Source organism: Haemaphysalis longicornis, unplaced genomic scaffold, assembly GCF_048455015.1.
Source record: "Haemaphysalis longicornis isolate Haplotype H1 unplaced genomic scaffold, Haemaphysalis longicornis Haplotype H1 scaffold_9, whole genome shotgun sequence".
Taxonomy (NCBI): domain Eukaryota; kingdom Metazoa; phylum Arthropoda; class Arachnida; order Ixodida; family Ixodidae; genus Haemaphysalis; species Haemaphysalis longicornis.
This window is the reverse complement of record NW_027526460.1, coordinates 40973275-40998668: the sequence shown is the minus strand read 5'-3', so window position 1 is coordinate 40998668 and position 25394 is coordinate 40973275. Positions and strand designations below refer to the sequence as shown.

General features: G+C 49.0%; 1 protein-coding gene across 1 annotated transcript in view; it reads right to left on the bottom strand.

Annotated features, from left to right (window-relative positions):
- Nucleotides 1–25394, bottom strand: part of LOC144152189 (uncharacterized) — a 648411-nt gene that overhangs the window by 502801 nt on the left and 120216 nt on the right. Inside the window, exon 2 of the mRNA XM_077683415.1 lies at nt 1814–2006. Coding sequence (XP_077539541.1) covers nt 1814–2006 — 193 coding nt within the window. The remainder of the gene's footprint in view (nt 1–1813; nt 2007–25394) is intronic.

Genomic DNA, 25394 nt, shown 5'->3' with positions numbered 1-25394 from the left:
TCCGATTCTCCCATCCTTTACCACAATCTCCGAGTTTGCGAATTTTACGATAAAATCACCTTAAATAAGAATTTGACATTCTTCTAGGCGCTATCAACGAAGAGTAGAACCGGGAACGCAACGCCGAGAGTGGGTAGTGACTACAACTTGATATGTTTCCCGAAATTATCATTCACACCTCAGCATATCAAAACAGAGCGAACGACCTACAAAACTATCAAGTTCCCATCCAGTTTTTCGTACGCTATGCTTGGTTTCACTCGTAGAAAATTGGCGCTTCACGGAACACGCAGCACTTGCTATCTATGATTCATCAAAAAAAAAAAAACCGTTTGGCCCTGCCATGGCTAGCTTTTATGTAATGCCTGCAGTTTATTGTAAATAAAGGGATCACTTGCGCCCATCATATTTTAGTGTCTTGCTTTCTCTTGGGAGTGTAGGATAGGATAAAAAAATCGCCAGTCAGTGTCCCCATTGGGGCACTTCAGGGTTGTAGTCCATGACCCAGTCTGAAGACATTTTGAACTGGTTTGACTTTCTTTGCGACGCGATTTTTCGCACATTGTAGCAGTTTTTACAGAGAAGGTACAGCTTCGTCTGCGTATTCCGCGTCTTTTTAACGAACCAAAGTCTATTTTGTATTAATGATCCCTTTAAACGATGTAGAGTTGGCGCAGCAATAAAATAATATTATGGGAATTTCAATTGATGTGGTGAGGTATGCGCTAGCAATTCGGTTCTGGTGTTGTAGAAGAATTAGCCTCTCGTTTGTCGGAAAATTTTGTGTCGTAAACAAAAAAGACCCAAGCAGGACTCAGCCGTCCTCACCCAAGACGCCGAGCGCATGTATGAGGACCCAGAATTTGCCGTCAGAGAAGCCGAGTGCACGCGACAAGCCCGACAACAACGAGGAGCGTTTCATAGCTTCCTCCATCAGCCTATGTAGTGGTTTATAACAGCTGCGCTGGACATCCACTTTCTGAGGGCGGGATGGCGTCCATTGTTTCAACATTGTGGTAACACTGCGAAAGGGCGGACGCAGTGTCCACGGAGGTGGATTCTTACGCTCAAAGGCGATGCCGTGGTTCAGCTTCACCACAGTCTCCTCGAGTAAGAACAATGTTACATACCACTTGATTCATCAATCTAATCTGCACTGTGGCATTTCGCAATGCAGGGCGCCATGCTTGCATCGCGTGAAGCTGCCGCACCGACCGAACATTTCAGTCAGATGTATGATAGACATCGTCCCTTGCCGAAATTTCGCTGTTGACTACATTGATTGGTTAATCAAGTGCACTGCGGACAAGCTGAACCTCATGATTGTTTTAGAGTGTAAAAGAGCTACCGCATGTTAACTTAGGACAGGTGCTAAGAAATTTCTAGGAATGTCAAGGCGAAAGCCTAGTTAGACCTTCTGTTGATCTGCTGTTCAACTTTTTGCTGAACTCTGCGGCCGCACTCGTCACCCCTTGATGGTGACGGAACCCCCAGGCAGTACGCTCCAAAGGTCGTTCCGCTCGATCACTCGCCGTCGCCAGGAGCCTCCTGCTTACCCCTGTCGGTACCTTCACCTTTCCCGTCTCAGGGCGAGCCGTATTGCACATGCGACGGCAGCCTACCTTCCCCCGGCGCTGCGCTTGGTCGCCCGTTCTTAGAGACCTTCTTCAGCTCTGCTCTGTTACTGCTGCTTCGCTCTCCGGCGCGCGAGCCCCGGCTCGCGCTCCTACTGTTTGTACCTCACGACGCGCTGGAGCCTGAATCATAGATATCTAAGGCTTCAGCCCTAAATGCGTGGCTGCGCACGTCGTACCCCATCGCGTGGTGGGCGCGTAGTGCCTCCGGTCTTCGAGCAGCACTTCCTGTCCCACCAACAGCGCCGTGCAGGCGGACAGCTCGAGCGGGGCGCCGGAGGCCGCGAGACGCACGCGGGGCTGGAAGATCTTCCACGCGTCCACCAGCGGCGCCACCAGCTCCTGGATCTGCTGGTGACCTTCGCCCGTCACCTGCACAGTGGAGAGGGAAAAAAGCAAAGAACAACAAAATGAGTGTGAAGAAGTGCTAGGTGACTTCTTGTTTTAGTGATGACGGCGAATGCATAATATCAGAAGTTGATGACAAAGGAATTTAGCGACCACTGAATATTGAAGAGAATATGAAGGCAAGATGCAACATTGACTAATGCCTGTTCTACACGGGAACTTTCAATTGGAAGTTGAACGCTCACTTTCAGTGTGCCTTATGTATTTACAATGGGGCACTCGATAGACAACTGATTCAACGACCTTCAGAAGGTCTTTGAAACGGCCGTGTAGCATAGGTATAAGTATAACAAATTCCATAACAGAATAACAAATATGTCGAGTTCGAACTCAAATAATCAGGGAAAATGTAGATAAGGAAGCAATGCCTACAGCATTGTCCTCACTCGCTAAATCGCGAAACATCACCCGCCGGCCTGTACGAATTGGCTGATGCTGGCTAAAAACAACCACATGATTGGCAAATGCGCGGCGCCATCTATGAGTGGCTTTTGTAATAGAGCGGCAGGAGAGCGCTGTTCACTCTACAGTAACCGCGCGCAGTCAAAATCAAACGTAATATCTGGGATTAGCCTTTTCTCAATGAAACAATGAGTGTTCAGTTGCGCTCTATTCCAGTCAGCTGTAGACCTGTGCTGCAGGTTCGTCGAAACAAGCGCGATCCATGAAACCCGCCGTTACGGAGTTAGCACGCTCAACCAGGTTTTGCTAGGTTGTTCCTGCCAGACTGTGTCCCTGGTCATGTAGACAACGTACTGACTTCCGGTTTTATGTGTTCCCCAACGTACTTCACAGGGGAGTGTCGGCCCTTATTAGGGGTTAGGAAGTGAGCGAGAAATTCGTAATTTTTAAACCCAGAGTACCTCGTAATGGAAGCACTGCCTTCCCCTAATGTGTGAACTTCGCAATCGTTCGAAAAAAAAAAAAAAAAACTTCCATGTCGTGTAAATGTCCCTTTTAAACATGGAATTTTGACGCTGGTCGTGCTGGCCCGTCCCTGCAGCTATCGACTACGTACTATCCGTCGTTCCAAAATACGATGAAAAGAAAGTGAAATATTTAAGGACATTTTAGCACTTGTATGGGTTGTGAATTTCAAAACATCAATGCCCATTTGAACGACTGAGACGTTATCTAAAGGCTTCATATTCGTGCACTTGAGACGCTTTACATCGCGATTCGCTTCCGCCTTAACGCTTTCGAATGGCTTCGATCTGTCGCCTACACTTGCGCCGCCGCTCGTTCCTCCCCACCACTCCATTTGTTGGGAGAGCTGACGACGATGATAGGTTTTACTGCTCTTCTGTTGGCTCGCTTGGATGCGGTCTTCCGCTCATTTACTTCATCTTCGGTTTGCTGATCTGGACGGCACCATTCACTACTGCCGAGTTTGAGCGGGTGCTATTACGCATCGCGCTATAGAATGCTTCAAAACCTCGTCGTCTAGGAGCCGTTTTGGTTTAAGGAACGTATTTGCACCAAGTCTGGTATACAGAAAACGGCCGAGAACATTGATGATGACTAAATCGGGTAATTTGCAGCCGAGAAGCGGAATGCTTTCCTCAAAGGCTTTCGGGAGTAAGTTACGTGCGTGTATATTAACAAATGGCGTCTGTCACAGTGCTGATCGGTGAGTAACACTCCGGGGCGTTGCAATTCCGGGGCGTTGTATTAGCTGCTTTCGCCACATATTCGCGTTGCACAGTATACAGGCAAACTTGTTGAAGCACGCATCCCTGTTTTTTACCGGGAATAGAAGCAGCGACTCTGGTGTGGCGCCCTGACCTCGGAAGAGGGAGATAATTGAATAGTGTTCATCATTATGCAGGAACTCCCACAAAATGCCAGAGTTACTTTGGTCGGATCTCTACGCCTGAGATCATGCTCGCGGCAACAGCAACTGGATGGGTGCAGTGCAGCAGCCGTACAAGGCTACCAGATGCCGTGGCAAACTACGCCCATCCAGTATACCGCCCTCTCTGCGGGGCGTCAAGGTCTCCGGGACGCACCAAAAAGAAACACCTGCTGGCGGACGCCCGCCTTTGCTACTGTCTGCCCGAATGTCTAAGAAGATAGCCAGGACACGCGACAACAGTAGCCCGAACTTAATAATGGCTTCGCCCAGTCACGTCTTCAATCAGTACTAAGCGCTGATTTCTAGAGAGAGATAAGATGTTGACGCGCCGCCAGCTTATAAAGAATTTTCAGCAGTGTACCCACCCAGTTCGTGTGCGCACGTAATGCATAATAGCGAGATATAAGGAGTAAACAAGCGCCCGCTGAGCCTATAAATAGACGAAGACGGCGAGAAGTCACTCCGTCCGTTCGTGAGCAATGTTCCATGCGTTCGTGAGCGCGCCCGGCATCAGACTAACGAAATGATCGCCAGGAACGTGCGAGAGGCAACCTCGCGAAGACGAAGGTTAACCGAACAACGATACGAGAATTAAAGACGCATTGGTTCTTAAACCGCTTCATGCGATCACGAATGTGTCAAAGGAGAGACCGAAAAGGCGCGTGCGGAGAAGTTGGGACGCCGCGCCGAAAAGCACCCGTATGAATAACGGCATGGGTGCAGCAGCGGCAAGATTAGAGGCGTGAACGATCCGCGCCGCGTGCTGGGTGTTGGCCGCTCATTGCGACGGGCTGACACTGCGTGAGGCCGGGACAGGTGGCTCGTCGACGTACGGTCTTCGCCTTGCAGGAATAAAAAGGTTCCACGGCTGATCCGTCCGGCCAGAGGTGGTTGGTGGCTCGACCGCGGTATGGGATATGGTCACGACCGAAATAAAAAATTGGACCCCTATCTGTTGCTACTGCTGCTGCTGATAGTGATGATGATGATTATGATTGCTATTGGTTTCCCCTTTGTAGCGGGGTGATTGCGTGTCATCTTACCAAAAAGGACTAAAAAACCTATGTTTTATACTGTTGGTTTAATACTAGATCTGCTTAGGGCAGTCGCAAAAAGCTTATTAGGCACAAATAATTTTTTTTCCTGTTACAGGTGGTAACTGTCCTAGGCAATATTCCCCTCTCTGCTTTTCGTCCGACAGCCTTGAAGTTAACTTTCTCTCTGCTACCCTTAAATCCTAGGTCTTCTGGAAGCCGAATATTTCCCTCACGTGGATTTGGATGGATATCTCGCATTCTAACACTATGTGCCGCATAGTTTCTCTTTCTTTTCCGCAGACCACGCATACCCCATCATTTTGTGAATAATTCCCCACAAAGCTCTTAGTTCGCAAGCAGTCTTCTCTAGCCTCAAAAAGCAAAACAGTGCCTGGAAATTATTGTAGAAAATTTCCTTTCTGGTGTCCACTTTCTCTGCTCTGTACATCTCTAACGACGTTTTAGCTTCCATTTTTTTCTCTCCATTTATCCGTATCTATTTACCTTGCCTCTTTTTTGGTTACCTTTGCTGTTTTGAATTCTCCGCTCTTCTTTCCGTATTTCATCGTTAGCCTTCTAGGCTTCCTTAGCCACTGCGTGTCCACGCTTTTCAAGTATAGGTACCTAAACACCTTAGCTGCCCACCTAAATTGATCCATTGCTCTCAACCTCTTCTCAAAACATATTTTACTCTGCGCTTCTCGAACTTCAAACGACGCCCAGCCCATATATATATACCTGCACTGCTTCACTTCACTGATTCACTGCTCACTTCGCCTCCGCCCCTCTCCCCCACCCATTATCTCTCCCTCCCCCACCTCTCATGCTTTTCCGCCCCCTTCCGCCCCTACCACAATAAATACGGAAAAGGTTTGCTAAGGTCAATTCAATTTTCGCGCGTCCCACTGCTCGCGCATCATCTAATGGAACCTTTCGTTACTGCAGAACTTGGAGCGCCGTTACGTGATCCAGACTCGTCGCGTGAGATAGTTGTATTTTTGAGTCAAAATATTGTTTTCAACGCGTATGTTATATTTGCTATCACAAATATCAAGCACACATTTATTTTCAATTAAAAGAACACAGCCAGTACCAGTTGTACATTGATGTTTTGCTTCAAATATGCTTAATGTTTTATTTTTGCTCAGCAATGTTCACAAGTGTGATGTGTGTGATGTGATTTAGTGGTTTGAAAAGGTTTTGGCTTTACAGTATATCCCACTTATAACGAACCCGGTTTTAACAAAATACCGGCTATAACGAACAAATCTTCGTTTCCCTTTACATCGGTTTTATGTTCGCATATAGCGAAAAACGGATAGAACGAACTGATTTCCATTTCCCGGTGTGTTCGTAATAAGCGGACTGGACTGTATAATCTTCTCGTACAAGGTTCGTCAACTTCTGGCCAGTGTTGTGCCAGAGCGCCCGGCCCCCAATTCGTTGCACGGGTCAACGCGCCAACAGCGGGGCCGATTCACGCCTCGTGCACACCGGACCAAACCGCCCGCGGCCGACGGGCCCAGACTTCGTGATCACGATGTTAGGATCAGGATCACGATGCCCAAAGTGCGGGGGTTGCTCAGATTCGAAATATCTAAATTACCGACCCCCGCCGCTTTTTTTTTTCGCTGCCGTATCTCGACGAGACTGCCGCAAGGAACAATGTTTCATTTGGCCAACATTTAAAAAAAAAATTGGCCGCGTATCTGCTCCTTTCGTTGCAAATGACGTCAAAAGACGATAGTCTTTATCGGCTTTTGCGAAGTAAATGCCTCCCTTCGCTTTACCGCTCACCTCTCATGTTGTTCCTCTTGCGTCGCGCTCCTCCCAAGGTAAAGACGCCAAATGTTCGCTTAAATCATTTTAAATTTTACGCGTTCTAATGCTCCAAACCGGGTGTCTCGATGCGAACGCTGCCGTACGGCGAAGACGCGTGTTAATCGAGGCGCCCTACTTCAACGTTTATAGAACCGCGTTTCCCTACTCCACGTGCGTCGCAAGCAGAACGTGGAAACTATCTAGTGGAACCTTTCGTAACTGTTGCCAGTTGATTTCTTAAAATGGCGCCAGAAGCTATAGTGGCGCGGGCGACAGCAGGCGACGGCGGAGTGAATTCTTTTGCTGAAGTTGATGAAGTATTTAATTTCGCAAAAGTCAAGCATGTTTGAATTTTTATAAAGGAACACTGCAAATATCACTTCTGTATTGATTTGTTGTCTCATATTTCCGTAATGTCTTGTTCTTCTTCAACAATGTTGACAAGTATGAACATTACACCGGACCAAGAAGGGTAGATTTAGCTGTGACTATATAAGACTATTGCGCAGGCATTCTTTTGCTTTGGCCGGGTGGCTGAATCGAGTCACAGACGGACAGACGGACAGACATACAGACATACACACAGAGCAAAATTTCTGGGTTTAAGTAGCCCAAGAAAGACTATCGTCTTTAAAATAGGTACAAACAGTGCACCCACCACTGGCGTCCGTAACTCAGTCCCCCTCACTACCAATCGAGCCCGTTGTGCAGCTTGGACAGCCGCTATCAGTATTCCACAGCGGCTCATCTTCTGTTCCGATAAAGTGGTTTGTGATTCAAAACTTCATGAAGGTCTTGACCACAACGTCAACTTGGGCACGCTTCCACGCGTCTTTGAATTCCACCTCGAAATGGTTGCTTCGAAAAGGGGGTGCTTACATTGGCTTGCACACTTCTTTTTTTCAATGTTTTCCCCCAAAAGTAGGGGAGGGTGCTTAGAACCGCAAAAACACGGTATTAGGTGTTTCAGTTTGCAGATGTGTGCACGTACAGCCCATGGAGTCTTGGTATGTCGCATTGTGCGACACGGCCTTGCGCCTTTCTGTACTCAGCAATGGGAAAACCTTGAGAATCTTCGGCTCGGTCTGTCTTGGGAAAGGTGCCGATCATCCCTCGCCCCGTGGGGGCCTACTTCATCGATGCCTCGGGCGTGTCCATTACGCCGGCGCAGTGGAGAAGACTAGTGTGTCGTCGCGTGGGCTGCCATATTAACTCTCCCCTCGGTTCCTCCCATCGTCAGCGACACTTCTCACGGTGACGCTCAATTACAAGAGAACCGCGAGCGCCGACTCTGCTAGCAAGAAGTCGATGGAAAGGGAGAAAAAAGCCACCATCCAAGGACGCCCTGCAACGAGTAGTCCGCGTAAATTGCTCCCGAAGGGTCTTACATTAAGGGCCACGTCGCACGTTCCACCCCACGCGAGTTTTGCAATAAACTGCGCTGCTTCAACAGCAGCGTAACGGGAGTGGCGAGCCTGTCGCCACGCGGTCTGCACCAAACGCTATCAAGGTTGTAGCCGCCTGGCCTTGATGCCACCCGACCTTATTGGACTCCGCTAAATGATGATATCGGAGGACGTATGAAAAAAGATTGCCTGAAATGCCTCATGCCCTCATCGAGACGCCATTAGACGTCTAATTCGTCATTACTGCTTTTATTTCTACGGAGGAAGAAGTGTGACGTGAACCACGCGGGTAGAAAGATACCTCAAGAATGACCCATACCGTAACTTTCAGGCTGGAAAATTCTGTCACGTGACAGGGGAACGCCGTCATAATCAGATTGGTGGTGGTGGTGATGATGATGATTGGTTTTTTTTTTGGCGCAAGGCCGACTAGGGGCAAAGAGCGCCAAAAACCAGGTACTTCATGAGATTGGTGTGAAAGCAAATACTAAAGCATTTGCAGTGAATATATGCGTCAAATGAATTAGAAGGCAATGGAGATGGCTGGTGTAAACGGCCAGGTGATCAGTGTGCATGATAAGAGATAAGGTGTAAAAATTTGACGTCGTTGTGAAACTGGAAGGCGCGCTTCCAGTTAGAAATCGTGCGCTTGTTAGAAATCGTGGGAACATCGCCTAAAAAGTACGAGGGGTGCAGGGGAATGTTTTCTCTGTACAACTGTGGGACGTGTTTACGTCGTATTGTGTTGAGTGCCTTACATCAGGTTTGGGGGGAGGGGCACAAGACCACTCATCTTTGATATCATATCATAAGGAGACCAATAAAAAGACAGAGGGAGATGGAGGGGAGGGAAAGAGGGATAATGAGATGGGGAGTAGGCTTCGGTAACGTCGGCTGTATGTACGCCGACGAAACGATTCACGGATAGCTGTCGTGCTTTCGCGCGACCACAATTTTTATCTTTTCCCCTTCTATCCGCTCCCTTTACGACAAGGTCGTCGCAAGTGGGAGCGCCGTTCCATCGAACGGCGGCGACACTCTTATCACCGTGCGTGACCAAGTGAGCGATTCATCAGGGCTCACGCGGCACACCCGGGGGCAAGCGCAGCGCCACTAACTCAAAGTATGCCCTGTGATAACTCCATCACTGCGCGGGCTGTGCCGAGCCTTCTGCGCGTACACCGCACAAGGCAATTGATGGTGTCGTTGGCGAGTCTCGCAGATAGGCGTAATGGGTCCCCTAACTCCGCGCCGCCACACCCGTGAGTGCGCTAACTTCTCCATTCGTTTCCTCTCGGACCATTTCGTCGCGGAACCGTGAGCGGATCAAAGGCGAGGCTCCCCTTCCGCGGTTATCGGTGCCGCGGAAAACGAAAGCGTGCATTGGCGAGGCTGGCCGTCCCGCAATTTATTCCACTCCTTTCGCGGAAAAAGAGCAAAAAGAGGTTGCACGCCGGCGATGCTTCGCTGGAAACACCGCGACGCTCCTCTGATTTCGTGGCTTCGGGGCGGCAGGCTAGCCATCTCGAATGTTTCGGTGGTCTGATGGTGGTCCGGCACTTGGACCTATCTCTGAAGGCGCTGAGGCACTTTTCGCTTGGAAAAGACTCGCTGCGGCCTCCCCGGCAGGGTATAATCACAAGTGCATCCTATCGGACATTTGTCTTCGCAATTGCGGCATTTCAAAGTGAAGGCGGCCTTGCGGGAGTAGCGTTGTCTGCACATCATTGAACGATGAGTGTCTTCGTCGAGTTGGAGGGGAAAAAAATAAGAAAAGAAGCATTTTCGCAACTGGAGTCTCGTAAGTGAAGCGCCACGTCTAAAGCTTCTGGTGCGTTGAGAAATCTTGCATTAAAGCATTGTCGGCACATTAAAGGACCTTAACTAGATTGGTTTATTCTCGGCAGACCAGGTAACTAACGCAGATTATTGGAGGTAATTTTTTATTCACATAACGAGATGAAGTTAGCGGGAGCCTATTAGCGCCGTCACGCTGCTGTATGCGCCCCCGTAGTTCTTGCGCTCATTTACCCGCCGCGGTGGCTGAGTGGCTATGGCGCTGTGCAGGTGAGCGCGAGGACGCGGGTTCGATTCCTGGCCGCGGCGGCCGCTTTTCTGATGGAGGCGAAAAGCATAAACACCCGCTTGTGTACGAGATTTCGGCGCACGTGAAAGATTCGCAGGTGGTCAAAATTAATGCGGAGCCTTCCCCTATGACGCGCTTCATCGCCTGCGCAGCGTCGGTGCGTTAAGCCCTACAATCAATCAATCAATATTTCGTTCATTTCTCTGGTTAGCGAAATTTGGCGGTGATAGGGCCACAAATTTCATGAAAACGTCTTTAGAGTTGATGTTAAAATGTTTGCAGCAAGATAGAAGGCGTCACTACCTCCAAGTCTGGTAGTTGTGCAGCGCAAAACGCTCACAGAAGAGACACAAGGACTTCCCTGACTTTTTTTTTTTGCCAATTGATTGCTGGCACCGAATACATTTTGGAGAAGATAGGCACAAAATAGATGGCGAGGCATCGCTGGCACAAAATGGATAGCGTGATTGTCGATTTGCTGCCAATCACTGTGGTGGTCGCTATGGTCGCGCACTTTCAGCCAATGACTGCTGCAATGCGGAATTGCATCGATAGAACTAGCACTCGTGACATCCATAGTCAACAAAATGAACTACTGTAGTTTCCAAATAAAATCGGTGTTGGCGTCGTTTCGCCTTTCTCCCCTGTTAATTTCGTGTTGTTTGTTTTCAGAGTAAGATGCGCCAAAGTCAGCTGCCCGAAAAAGCATCAGTTTCACTAAAACCAAGGTAGGATGCAATTGAGATAAGCAATGAATATAAAAAAAAACTACAGTTTAATGGCCTTCTTTTCGTTTTAGTCAGTGTTGCACGAATGAATGACTGAACGAATGAATGAACTTTTTTAGAACAGCTGCCCCTCTGTCGAAACGACCGCGATGGGGGAATGCAAAGCTTTTCAAAATCAAGTCCAACGCCAAACGAACCCCGGGGGAAGCGAGCGGTGTACGGCGCAATCGGATCGACGTCGGCTTCATAACGCGAAGGACCCGAAGTCGATTCCGACCACGGGAAGCGTTTTAATTTTCCTTCCCTGCCCCCACGATAATCATAATCGTCCGAAAAAAAGAAGGCTTTCCTGCAGTGCGTTTTGCTGCACTACCCACGACATCAGTGAGAGGCTGAGGGCTTCGCTTTAAAATGTACAATTTGGTTAAGTTTAGGAATGTACGGGAATGGTAGGGGGTAGGGGGGGGGGGGGGGGGGGAGAGGTTTGTCTACTGGCGTTTTCCCACGCTTGGTAGATCGTGCTTGTAGGAGCAAAGTCCCATGAAGTGCAAAAATTTTCATCGCTTTCGCCGATGTTATTGAACGGAAGTTTTTTTTTTTTCTTGTGTCAGTACCTCTCACTTTTCAGGCCTGCTCAGATTCGTACAGGAGACGTGTGCTGGGATTACTCTCCCGAGGTGCATGTTGTGCATGTGACGTGATGATCTGCGGATACTGGTGTCTATTCCTCGTCCGCTTGCTGTGGTGGGCTTCCTTTCTTGAGTACGCATGGTCTCTATTTGTGGAGATTGTCTTCTGCAAGTGCAGCCCCGTTCTAGCCTTGTGAATGAGTACCTGAAGGCCTTTGGGTAGACCTGGAAGCAGAAGGGGCTCGTTGCTTAGTAAGTTGTCTTTGGGCCTGTTAAAGGCGAAGTTCTTTCTTGTGTGTGATTCGCAACTCTTGTTAATTGAGTTGTGTGGGGAAGTAGGGTGCGAACAGTTGACGACAGCCTCGCTGGCCGCGCTGGCCGCGCTGTGCGTGCGTGCGTGCGTGCGTGCGTGCGTGTGTGTGTGTGTGTGTGTGTGTGTGTGTGTGAGAGAGAGAGAGAGAGAGAGAGAGAGAGAGAGAGAGAGAGAGAGAGAGAGAGAGAGAGAGAGAGAGAGAGAGAATAAGCATTTATTGAAATCAAGATGGGCTTGTATTGAAGCTATAAGTGGGCGTCCTCAGTCCAAGAGGCCTTGAGCATGGGCGGCATCCACAGCCCTTTGAACCAGCCGAAGCTGGTCGTCCAGGTCGGTTCTCGCCAAGGCGCTCTCCCCGAGCTCGGTTGTAGAAAGTTACAGGTTGGGGGGAATCAGTGGTGATTGGTCACACGCGCTGACCATATGGCGCAGCGTTCCGGGTTCTCCGCAAAATCGGCAAATTGGGGAGTTCTGGCGGTTAAAAAGGTGACGGGGGAATGTATTTGTCTGGAGAACGCGTAAATTACGTTCGTGATCTCTGGATAAAGATTTGTGAGGGGGAGCAATGTGTCTGTCGCGATAGTCTGTTGTGCTGTGTGATGTCTGCGTAAGAGGTCAAGGGCTGCATGCGCTCGGATTCGGCAACGCTACTCTCGGCGCCCGTTGGATGGGTCAATTCTCGAGCGATGGCGTCGTTTCCAGGGATGCCGTGATGTGCCGGAGCCCACACAACCATGATTAGCCTCTTCGAGGGCTACTGCTGGATGATGCCTAGCGTTGTTGTGTACAGGCGTCCCCTAGCGAAATTTCGACAAGCCTGCAGCGAGTCAGTGACAATGACTGATGCGTTAGTTTGTACAATGGCGAGGCCGGTGGCTACTTCCTCTGCTTGTGTCTATAGGATTGTCGCCGGCAAGAGAAAGGCTGCAATGGTGCTCGTTTTTGACGACTACGGCGGATACCATTGCGGACCTACCCGGATAAGTCCGTATACGCCGTTATTGGTTGGTTACCATGGATCTTGGATATGGCCTTTGCTCTGGCTTCCCTCCTGCCGACGTGTTGCACTTGTGCATATTACGGGGCAGGGGGTGCACCGTAATGATTTTACGGACTTCGTGCGGTAGGTTTCCGTCTGTGCAGGCGGGTGGTCTAGCGGAGCCGGCAGTCTCATGCGTTTGAACATCACCCTCCTCGTTTTAGTTACCCCCAGCCTCGTTCTTTGACTGCTGAGATGAGCCTCAATTAACTCCCCGGCAGTGTTATGAATGCCGAGCCGAAGAAGCCTCTCGGTGGAGGTGGAGAGCGGAAGTCCGAGTGCCTGTTTGTATTTTTTGCGGATCATCGTGTTGACTTTCGGTGTCTCAGTGATGTTCAGCAGAGCATATGATAACACGCATATAATCCTCGACACTACAAAGTCCTGGACGATCCTCGTGGTTCTTTGAGACGGCGCAATGGCCCGGTATCCATTCCAACAACCAATACGCCTATTCCTTCGCTGATGAGGGGTATTTGGTTTGGAGTTTGATCGTGTGACCAATACATCCCTTGTGTAGTCTTCGTTACGTGAAAAAAGATTCTAAAAACGCGTCCTCTTTCTTTTCTATACATTCCTTTTTTTTATATTTCTTAATGCAAGGTTACTTTGAAAATATTGCTGCCCTTAATTTCTGGTTGTGCAGCTTCAGCAAACAACTTGCCACATGCCCCAAGAAAAGGCACACACAGGTACAAAGAAAAACGTTCGAGAAAAGCAAATACTATGTGCTCGGCGGGAGGCGCCCGCGTGCTCCACCGTGGGTGGGGTGGCACGACGCTGCGCGTTACGCAAGGTCGCAAGCAAGGCCGCGGAGGCTAAAGATCTCCCTCGACGCAAGCAACCATCCGCAGATGCGAAGAGACGGGGTCGACCGCGCGTTTTCCGCCGACCCGGCTCCGACTTCTTCGCGCACATCGCGTCCATCTTCCCCTCCACTGCTTCTCTCCCTCTCTCCCCCTTCAATCACGAGCGAGTGACGACAGGTATTCGTCGCGCAGGGAATAACCTGTCTTCTACGAAGCCCGAAGTTCGAGAAGAGATTAAGACACGGATACTGCTGCTTCTCCTATGTGGCCTCTTTCCTTCCCTTCTTCTTGCTTAGGCTGCATTTCCAGCGTGTCAGAAACGCCGGTTAGGTTAAGGAAGGTTCTGGCTACACTGCCATAATGGCGGGAACTTTGTTTTGACTTCACGTCTGCACCTCATTAATAAGGAACACTACAAAACATCGATACACCGTTTTAATTAGGACGTATGAAGGAGATCGAAGGCGGAGTTCAGGGCAGCGGCTGTCAGCTTCCAAGCCTTCTCGTCTTGTGGATGCTGCTTGTACACGGATGGCTAACGTGCATTGCGGGAAGCCGAGTAGGGCTGGGAAAGGGGCCAACGAGATAAAAGCAAGCTACAGCGAGAAAAAAAAAAACGCTCGGTCGACTGCCCGCACGCGTTCTTGGAAGAGTGGGAGTCTGCTATGCCCCATGCGGTGTTTTTTTATTTTTTTCTGCACGTGTCTGGCGCCGCATAATTGCTGCTCCCGTGAGCTACATGCCTCGAATGATTGCATCGACGAAAAACGTGCCGATGCCGGTGAACGCGGAAGGCGGAGAGTTCAGTTGCACGTTCCAGAAGCTATATCCCCTTACCAAATAGGAGAGCGTTTATTTAAACGTTACGCACTAGGCAGGAATGTTTTCCACCAAGCTTTGTGTGTGTGTGCGCGAGTTTTGATAGAGACTTTCCAGGCGTAGTTAGGAATGAGTGAGAACTAGGAAATACTTTCTTGATCCATAATGATCATTATGGTTGGCGTTTGATAACGCAAGGCCAACCGGAGCAAAGAGCGCCAAAATGAGTTATTTAATTACAATGATGGGAACGTAAATACTAAGGTATGTCAGCAAAAATAAAAGTGAAACAAAAATGCAAGCAATGGATATGACTGGTGTATAGGGCCAGAATGATTACGCGTGATACGAAATGAGCTCTAAAAATTTAATTTCTAAGCAACACTCGAAATCGCGCTTAATGCAAGACAATCCAGTTGTCAGGGTTGTAGTGAAACGTCCACTGAAATAATGTGGCAGCAGAGGCGTGTTGGACACACATAATCAGACAACGACAACAAATTGAGGAAGCTTAGCTAGTTAGTGTTTAGTCAATTCACTTAAATTCACAAGTTCTATGTGCGTCATAGACAGCGGTCGTGATGAACGGCAACGCGAGATGGCCACCAAGAAGGCCTACTGTAAAAAAAAAAAAAAAAAAGTGCTTCATATTTTTTTTTTTTTACTACGAGGCGCTGACTAGAAAACGCCACTGGCCACATAGGTGCGTAATTGAAGCATATTTTTTTGCTTAGTGTTAACAAGTGCCCACACGACTTGGTAAAGAGGGAGGCGAGTGGAAGGAGATAAAATGAATCGATGAAAGTTAAGAGACCAGGACTGAAATTGTTACGAGGAGATAGAAAAAGAGTAGCTCATGTTTGAATTCAAGCGGAGCTCGAACTTGGGTCACACTATGGTGGAAACTAGTGGCGTACGCAGGATATCATCTCCCCCGCCACCCCCCAAAAAAAGAAAAAGAAAAAGAAAGAGGCAAACCAGGAAAGTGGCGAAAAAAATAGAACAGGAAAACAGAAAATACAGTCTGGACAAGAAATTACCTCAAAAATTTTGGCGGTGCTGAGAGACAGAGAGAGAGAGAGACAGAGAGAGAGAGAGAGAGAGAGAGAGAGAGAGAGAGAGAGAGAGAGAGAGAGGGGGGGGGAGAGAGAGAGGGGGGGGAGAGGGAGAGAGAGGGAGAGAGAGGGAGAGAGAGAGAGCTCTTTAATGTGGGCTGGAGAGGTCAGCTCTTCTTGCGGCAGTGCTTGTTACGCCAGATGGGGATGATTGCAATGCAGTGAGGTGAATGTGAGAGATTGAGATGCCGACAATTAGAGAGAAAACAAAAGTTAACTAAATAGTCTATGAATGGGAAGGCGAAAGCCTAGCAGCCCTTTCTGTTGATCTGCTGTTGAAGCTTCCACTTAACTTTGCGTTCTCGCCAGACGCCGCTTGAGCAGCCCCATGGACGGCACCCTCCGAAGCTCGTTCCATTCGCTATCCATCTCCAGCAGCCTCCTGTTACCTCAATCGGTACCTCCAGCTCTCAGGGTGGCTCGTAATGCACATTGGGCAGCGTCTTACCCTCCTTTGTCGCAGCTGTTTCCCCTTCCCGCCGTGCTCTGCGTCGCCCATTCTCAGAGCCCTCCTACAACCCTACACCAGCACTGCTGTCTCCCTTTATTGGCGCGCGATCCCCGGCTCATGCTCACTGGCCCGCACAAGTCCCGCTCGTTTTCGACTAGCTGTTTCCCGCGTTTCACAACACGCGTACTTGAAACATGGAGATATAGGGCTTTCGCCTTGAAATTAGAAATACAAAACGACCGACGGTTTGGCGCTGAGAACCGTGTAATATCCTGTAAAAGCAGTTTACATTCGTGCTTACAAAGCGTTGGTCAATATCCCACTGGGGTTATCGGCACATATTTCTTGTGGTCAACACTCTAACGATTGCGCTCAAAAAAATTAATTTGTTTAGTGATTGGTATATGCTCCATCACGCGACACGAGCGACAACGTGCGCTATAGAAACATCCACTGCTGCTTATAACCGTTGTGCAACACACCCCCGAGTGTATGCACGACTCTGTGCATTGTGCTATTGTGCCAGCAAAGGGTTGCTAGCACAATATCACCAACTTTCCCGCATTCAGTGCAGGGTAAAGCTGGCGTTTCGCTTTGATGTCATCCAACGTCAATCGGTAGCCGCAGCTGGAAGTATATATGCCTTGAATAAAGTTATTACTTTTTGCGATAGGCACTGGTTGACGACGCTAGACCTCAAAGGTTGGCATTGGGAGCAGGCCCGCGTGATCTCGAAGGCCGTCTTTACTAAATCGCCCTCCCAGTAGCACGACACCGGTTTCGAGAGGGTTTCGACGAGGTGTCCGTCTGTGTTTGACGAGATGCGCTAGCACCGAGGTGCCGCAGAAGTACACAGGCAAGCAGTGCTTCTTAAACACGCAATACACAAACTACACAGAAATTCGGGGAGACACTAAAGACTCCTGTGTTATGTGCGAGAGCGTACGTGCGGGTTAGTATGGCGAGGTCGCAGCCAACGGGAATTGGCGAATTGGTTCCGAGCTTCTAACGGCAGCTCTCATCGTCACTGGTCAGTCCCCTAGAGTAGATAGGGGGGTATTTTGTGGGTGGGTACATTGACAGCGCAGTCAAATGGGATTTGGTGAATCACCAGCGAGCTCTCTCTCTCTCTCTCTCTCTCTCTCTCTCTCTCTCTCTCTCTCTCTCTCTCTCTCTCTCTCTCTCTCCAGCGCACGGCAGGTGTTATCGTAACTGGCCAAACAGCGTGAGTGGGTATGTAAGAATTAAGAATTGTCGGTGGGTATAGGCTGCCGTCGCAGCCAAAACAACTTTTTAGTGCCAACGCGTAGCCCCTTCGACAACTCCGACGCCGAATTTTTGGCAAAACGGGTTATGTTGGGCTCTTAATTGTCTTAATTTACCGCTCCGTTTTCCGATTCTGCCCAGTCCTAAATATTAAACGTTCAGGCTCCAGAAATAACAAGCCAAGGGTCAAAGTGAAATTAAACAACACGTTGTCCAGCAGTGTTAAAAAGAAAACGAAGAAGAAAAAAAACTAGCCCGACGACCTGGCAAGCTGTTAACCGATTGTTATGATTTGTTATAGGTGTGATTCTGTTCCTCGCGTGCCCAAAACGGAACACATAAACTGGTATTACCGCTAATACGTACACCAGGCAGTAGATAATTCGCGACTGACACTCGCGCCTACATCCATATTCAGTTGCACGCTTCCTTTTATTTTTTTTTATGCAGGCCATAATAGAGGAGGGGGGGGGGGGCGGCTTACGTGCGCAAATGCCACCCATTAAGCTGGGAGCGTGTATTAATACTCCGGTAGCCTGCTCGCGTGCAAGCTGTGCGTGCAAGCTGCGGGCGACGACAGCAAACGGTGTCAGCTTTTTATGCAGCGTTCAACGCGTGCTCAACATATGCGCCCACCACCCGCCGCACAAGGATGTCGGCACGACGTTAATGCACGAGAGCGGCTAGCACTGCGCTCCATGCATGCATACTGCAGACCGGCCAACTCGGAGACGACGGCCGACCTACCGGGCGGGTCGTAAATTTAACGGTTCCTACACGGCGCGCTCGGTTCGCGGCTTACGAAAAAGTGCGGTTGGGTTGTCATCGTACTTCGCGTTTAAAGAAGAAAAAATAAACAACCTTCGCACTACTAGGCTTTAATATACCAACGATAATGGGCCCGCAAGGTGAGGGGAAAAAAACATCCGGACAGGTATGCGAAGTTGCCGAATTAAAGATAAGCATCGGCAGGTATGCGGGCGGGCCGGTCTTGTTATGAGGTTGACGCTGTTGAAACGAGCGCGAGCCCGCCCCACTCCTCAGGTTTGGTCGGTAACACGATGAGGAGAGCCGCGGATAACAAGCCGCGTACTCTCGGCTCTGCTCGCGAAGAAAGAAAAGAAATATAGCGGGCAGTAAAGCCGGTATTAATGACGTCTGCCTTTCCCGTCAGCGGAATTGAATTGGAGCAAAGCGCTCGCCCGCCTCTGCGCTCGGGCCCCGGCCTGTCTGTGTGTGGGTCGGAGGAAGCTATAGAAAATGTTAATGAGTCGGCGAGTTTGAGAACAAAGATATCTGTGGCATCGATTGCGATTGCACTGGTTGACGTGGGAGGAAATATGCGTACGTCGCATGCTAACAAGGTAGGGGCAGAATTAGTCATTTTAGTGCATGCGGGTCGAGGCTGGGGTGAAAAGTGGCTTATTGTTCTGCTGCAGTTCTACGCCTGAACAAATGACTTTCTTCCCCGTCGGGTTAATGTACTTTCTGACAACGCCACTGCAGCGTGTGGAACACAACAGCAAACACCTGCTAAATGGCGAACCTGGGTGGGACACGGGCTGTGGCGGACGCACGAATTTATTTCGAAGGGAAGGGAGCGGACACATTCGTGTTATGTTCGTGTTTAATAGCGAACGGTTGACCAAACAACGCCAAGACTTTATTAGGTGGTCCTTCAAAGAAGCAGGTTTGTGCTTAAAATGTGTATGAGATGAGTATGGCACTTTCTAAAAATTCTGTATGTAAGGGTGTAGAGGGCCCTTAAAGTAAAACGTGAAAATACTCTTAATGGCGGAGTAAGGGAATTGCAGTTGAGCAGTCAAGGCGCCTGGAGCCTAAGAGGGTGTTGTGTGAGCGGGGCTCCCAGTGCTGGCAACGCGCGCCTTGTAAGCGCATAAAATTCGTATGGTTACCACGTACCAAAGAAAAAAAAAAGCGGAGGGAGCACAGTTGATACAGCACTTGGCCGCTACTGTGCCGGCGAAGGTTCAAATTCCGTCGGATCCCACATGTGTATTCTTCTGTTGACTCACTGTTCACTACGGCGGCCATTTTCTTGACCGGAAAACTAGAATAACAACAACAGAAACGGCGCTTTTTTTCGCAGAATGGGTCAATGAAAGTTTTCACCTTAACAAGAACCTCAGGATGCAGTGGGCGTACTCGATATAACACCTTCCCCTTGTTTTATTTTTTGTTTCCCTGTGTTCTTCTTCACGGGCACTGCAAAATGTGCCGTCGTCCTGGTTAGAGTACACTCATGAAAATCGCCGCAGGTGGGCTTTACCACAATACTCTAGAACGAGCAATCATGGTGACTATACTCGGTGACAACTTAAGAACGGCACCGGAAGTTGCCGCTGTGCCTTATCACCGTAGCCGGATGTTTCTCCGCGCGGCGCAAGTAGGGCGTTACTGGGAATATTTTGAACATGGCGTGAGCCGTTCCCGTGATTTTTTGGACTTAATATTCTTATAAACGACTCCAGTGACGACAAACAAACGGCGTGAGACAAGGCAGACGATATCACGCATTCATAGCAAACCCATTTCAAAACGCGCGCGCACTGACGTCACGGGTCCGGCGCTTTGGCGGAGTAATACACTACATGAGGTTGTGCCGTTCTTTAGTTGTAACCGAGTATAAATGAGCGAATTTGGTGAATGACAGGCCCAGCAGGCGATTAATGAACAAATAGTATCTGCGCGGGGACAACTGCGCGGATGCACGCCTTGCGCTGTTGTCACGGCGCAGATGCTAAATTTTGCCCTAATAGCCTGCTGGACCTCGTCATTCGCCAAATTCGCTCATTCAGTCACCATGATTGCTCGTTCTAGAGTGTTGTGGTAAAGCAGAACTGCGGCGATTTTTAAGACGATCGTCTTTCTTGGGCGACTTACGCAAAAACTTTGGCCTGTCTGTAATTCGCTTCAGCCACCCGGTCAAAGTGAAACAGAAGCTGCGCAATAGTTTTATATATCCACAGCCAAATCTAAACGTCTAAGCCCGGTGGAAATGTTCCTACTTGTCAATATGGTTGAACAAGAAGAAATTGAGCACATATAAAGCATAAAATCACTACATAAGTGATATTTGCAGTGTATGCATTGGTGGAGGCCACACCCTAGCGTCGGCAGTGCTGTGCCGCTAGACCGAGCGCCGGGGATGAAATGAAATACTGAATCTACTGCATAAAAACAATTCACTCCGTCGCCTGCTGTCGCCCGCGCCACTGTATATCTTCTAGTGGCATTTTAAGAAATCAAACGGAAACACTTACGACAGGCTCCACTAGATAGGTTCCACGTTCCACTTGGAACGCACGTGGAGTAGGGCAACGTGGTTCTATAGAGGTTGAAGTAGGGCGCCTCGATTCATGCGCGTCTCCGCCGTACGGCAGCGCTTGCATCGAGGCACCCGGCCTGGAGCAGTGGAACGCGGTAAATTTAAATTGACTTGAACAAACCTCTTGCGTATTATCTTGAGAGGAACGAGACGGGAGGGGAACAGCATGAGAGGTGAGCGGGAAAGAGAAGAGAGGCATTTATTTGGCAAATATTTACGAAAGACTATCGTCTTTTGCCGACATTGCAACGGAAGGATAGATACGCGGACAATTTTATTTAAGAGTGCAGTCACCAAAGCATCAGTGCAAGCTTGGTGCGTCACTTGTGAAAGAGAAACAATTATGCGCCGTTGTAGCACACCGAAACAACGATATACATGTCGTTCAGTACATGTAGCGAAGGCTCGTCGCACCTGTCCTGTGGATGCTTGTGCCTGCCTCCCAGCTATTCCACCTGCGTTGTAGGGCGCTATTACAAGTTTGCGTACGCATTACATGCTTGAATCAAGCCTCTCGCATCAAATAAATCTCGAAAAGCGTCAAAAAATAAAATAACAATATGTATATAATCAGAACCCCATTGGTCACTGGTCAACCCCATTTGGTTAGTTGGATAGTCTTGAAACTACTACTAAATTAAGCGAAGAGGAAGGGCAGAACGCAAAGAGCAGTAAGGACGGGAACAGAGAGCACCTTGGTCCCGTGTGCCATTTGCTCTCGCTTTCTGATAATTTTGCACCGTGTCCTACAGCAGCTACGATGTGCACGTTGTATGAAACCAGAATATGTACAACGGTGCGATTTTCCGGGTTACACAGTTGGACCTAATAATACCAAACCTGACACTCAGACAAAGCTGTGTGAGCATGGAATATGTAAATACACTTTCATTACTTCAACCGACAATGTAATGGTCAAACACAGTATTCCTTTAGCGCGAGGCAAAACTCGCACGCTTGTTCGCTGGCTCAACTGTATACCATATCAATGTCCTTCCCGTTTCTGAAAAAAAAAAAAGTCTGTACCGTAACCCCCAGTGGTTGTGCTGTTGCCTGGTTGGTTAGTTATCGCATTGTAAAGCTGTACCCCTGCGGTTCAAAAAGCGGCTATAGTTTTTATGACCGATACCAGGCCTGCGACCGCCAATTGACGCATGGCTTTGCTACTAAACGCCTTCAAGACCAGTTTTTTTCCTGGGGAATTTTCAGACTCCAAACCTCCCTGTGGCACACCTTCGTCGGCGGAGAACAAACGCGAAGCAGTCATGCTTGCATTGTTGATTTGCGCCCCACTGCGGCGCAAACGATCCGTCGCCCGTCGAAGGCGCCTTAACGTTGGGCCCCCCTGCGTGGCTGAACACAGCCGCTACGAAGAAAGCGTAGCCGTTTCAGCGGCTGACCGCGCAATTGCGCGGCCTCCACGGCTTGCGAAAAAGACGCGCTGGCGCAATTCCCGCGCCTACGGGCTTTGGCGCACATTCCTGGGTATGGCGCTGAAAAAAAGGAAAAGCAAACAAACTAAAGACGCTCATTACGCATGTGTGAAATCCAGCCCTCAACAATAAAAAGTTCTGTCTTAGGTTAGGTTTTTTTCCTTAAGCGTTTCGCACTCAAAGTTTGCGTTGGGGGCGGATGGAGTGCCGGTTGCACGAAGAAAGGGTCAAATACTGCAAATTCACCACCAGACGCGACCCGTGAGGTCGGGAAGTGCATTTTCGGAGGCAAATATTTGCGTTACTGCGCTCTCCCAGTGCGGCTGGTGTGTGCATACACGAGGTGTGAGGAACCATAAAAGGATATAACACGCTGTCTGGGGAATGTTACTCGGAGTATTAAAAATAATCAGCAGCTCACAATGTCTTAGAGGCTCCTCGTGAATGGCGACAGTTTAAAGAAACGGCCCTGTTCGCCGATGATTTTTTAGCCGCTTTAGTGCAGTTAGGCTGGCCCGACGCCTTCGGATGGACCGCTTACCCTTCTCCATTCCTTTCAATCTCACTATCTCTTTCCACGCGCGTTTAATATGCCTGTCCGCGGACTAAGATGCGCGCTTTCCAACCGTAGAGAGCGCTTAAACAAAATGAAAGCCAGCGTTACATAGTACGAGATAGGCTTAAGCGGAAAAGTAGGCCACGCCCTTCGACCCCAATCCAAACGGCGAACGAGACCCAAAGAGCGACTGCAAACTCAGCTCGGCCACTTTCCCCGTTAGACCCGCCGAAGAGAACGACGCCATACGCACACACGGGCTAAAAGCGCGATGGCTCGGATGGCCAGGAACGCGTCTATGACTACGACGCGTGGTAGGAGCACGCCAGAGAACGTATACCAAGGCACCCAGTTTCCGCGTCTCGGCGCTGGTGCGCGGGCCAAGGCCTTCGCGTCGAAAGCGCGCAGCTATTTGCACAGGCTCTGTATACACTCGGCGGGTTAGAGGCAGGAAATGCCCACTTCGGAAAAAGGAGAAAAATTAAATGACGAAGTAACTTGGGCCCGCACAAGGCGAAAGGACGGAGGTTGGAGTGTCCGTGGTATTTGCTCGCTTCCGGTTGGAAGAACAGAAAGTTACCGAGAACTGCCGAAGGTCTTTTCTCTGTGGGTTCCTCAATGAGTCGGTTCTTGTTTACCCCTGTTTGAACGTATCTGTTTAAAGCGAAGCTTATATGGCTAGTCAATGCTTGAATGTAGGCTAGCTGGTTACAGCATGATGATGACGATGTTTGGACGTTTATTGTGCAAGGCCGACTGGGGCAAAGAGCGCCAAAACAGTTGTTATATATGAGAGATGAAGAGGTAAACAATAAAATCGGTTAAGACAGATGCAAAATCAGTGAAAGACAATGAGGATGGCTGGTGTAGAGGGCCAGTTTGTGATTATACGTCGGTATGAAATTAGGCCTAGAAATTTCACTTCCGCTAAATAGTTAAAAACGCGCTTTACAGAAAACATGGGACCGTCAGACAGAAAAACGCTGCGTGTGGTGGGATGTGTTGTCTGTAAATTGGGTGAAGTGTTTGTGTCGTATTGTGTCAAGTGCTTTGCATTCAAGAAGTACGTGGGTCACGGATAGGCCGTCTCCCCACCTGCTACACAGATATTTTGGAGATACCGTGAGCGGGTAGGAGTGTGTTTCATGGGTGTGGCCTATCCGTAACCTAGTTAAGCTAACTTCAGTGTGTCTGTTGTGTGTGTCAGTGGTGTATGCTCACAAGAGTGGCTTTATTACGTGTAATTTGTCGTCTGTTTGTTCATTCCAGTGTGCTTGCCCTGTTTTGTGAAGGTGTTGTCGTATGTGTGACTTAAGGTCAGTGTCAGGTATTGTTGTTATGTTCACTGTGTTTGTAAGCGCAGCAGCAGGGGCCATTTGATCCGCTGTCTTGCTTCCAGAGAAGCTGGTTAGAGCAATGAAACGGTAAAAACAGCGCAGCTAGAGACAGGACGCAAAGGAAGGAAGACCCAAAACTAGCGAAGGTCCTGCGTCTTCCTTCCTTTGTTTCCTGTCTCGTGCGGTGTTTTTACCATGTTTCATTAAACGGCTAGGGTTGCGTGCATTTTTTTTTATGTCTGCGTACAAAAACTCCGGAGGCTCCGCGTGCATGCCAAGCGCGAGGAATTCTATAGCGCGAGGCCTCGCAAAATAACAGTTTCGGTGATTGTGCTATATTAGCACTTGACAACCAACAGAGTCCCGCGCCGTTCAAAACATGATTCTAATCTCATGCGTATACGCGTCTCGCCCCTTAGATAAGCATTTCGAGTAGATTAGTTATCAATAGGCACAATTTTCAAGATCTACCGGAAATCTCTTCTGATACACACGTGCTTTAATTTCGCCGTATGTCTGCTCCCTCCCCCCGGGTGGACGAAGATTCTCTCAGAAGGCTTCGGGCAGGGGTGGTCGTCACATCTCCAGTCACCTGAACTTGGCGACACTCGCAAAAAGACCCAGGAACTTGTCCCAAGTGTCCGCGTCCAGCGACTGAAGCTGATGCCAAGAATCTTCTGTGGGTGTGTATACGGGAAAAAGGACAGCTGGGGATCACGCACTAAGGGAGGCTGATCTCCGGTGGGATAAACCGGAGGACTTAACCGCTGAATTCAAGATGACAGGAACTGCAGGTCGCTAATGAACTGCACGTAACTGGACTACATGCCTACCTGTAGACTCGACCACGGTTATCGGTTTCGCCGGTTTCTTGACTATTTGTGATTTTAAAGACGATAGCCTTGCTTGAGCTACTTAAATCCAGAAATTTTGGTCCGTTTGTATGTCTGTTTGTCTGTATGTCTGGCTGTGTGTGACTCGATTCAGCCACCCGGCCAAAGTGAAATAAAGTCTGCACAACAGTCTTATATACTCACAGCCAAAACTAAACGTCTAAGTCCGGTTTATATGTTCATACTTGTCAACATTGTTCATCAAGAACATGACATTGCGCAAATATAAGGCAGAAAATTAACACATGAGTCATATTTACAGTGGTCCTTCATAAAAAACTCTTAGATGCTTGATTTTCGCGAAATGAAATACTACATCAACCGCAGAAAAAAAAATTACATTGTCGCCTGCTGTCGTCCGCGCCACTATAGCTTCTGACGAGATTTTAAAAAATCAAGCGGCAACAGTT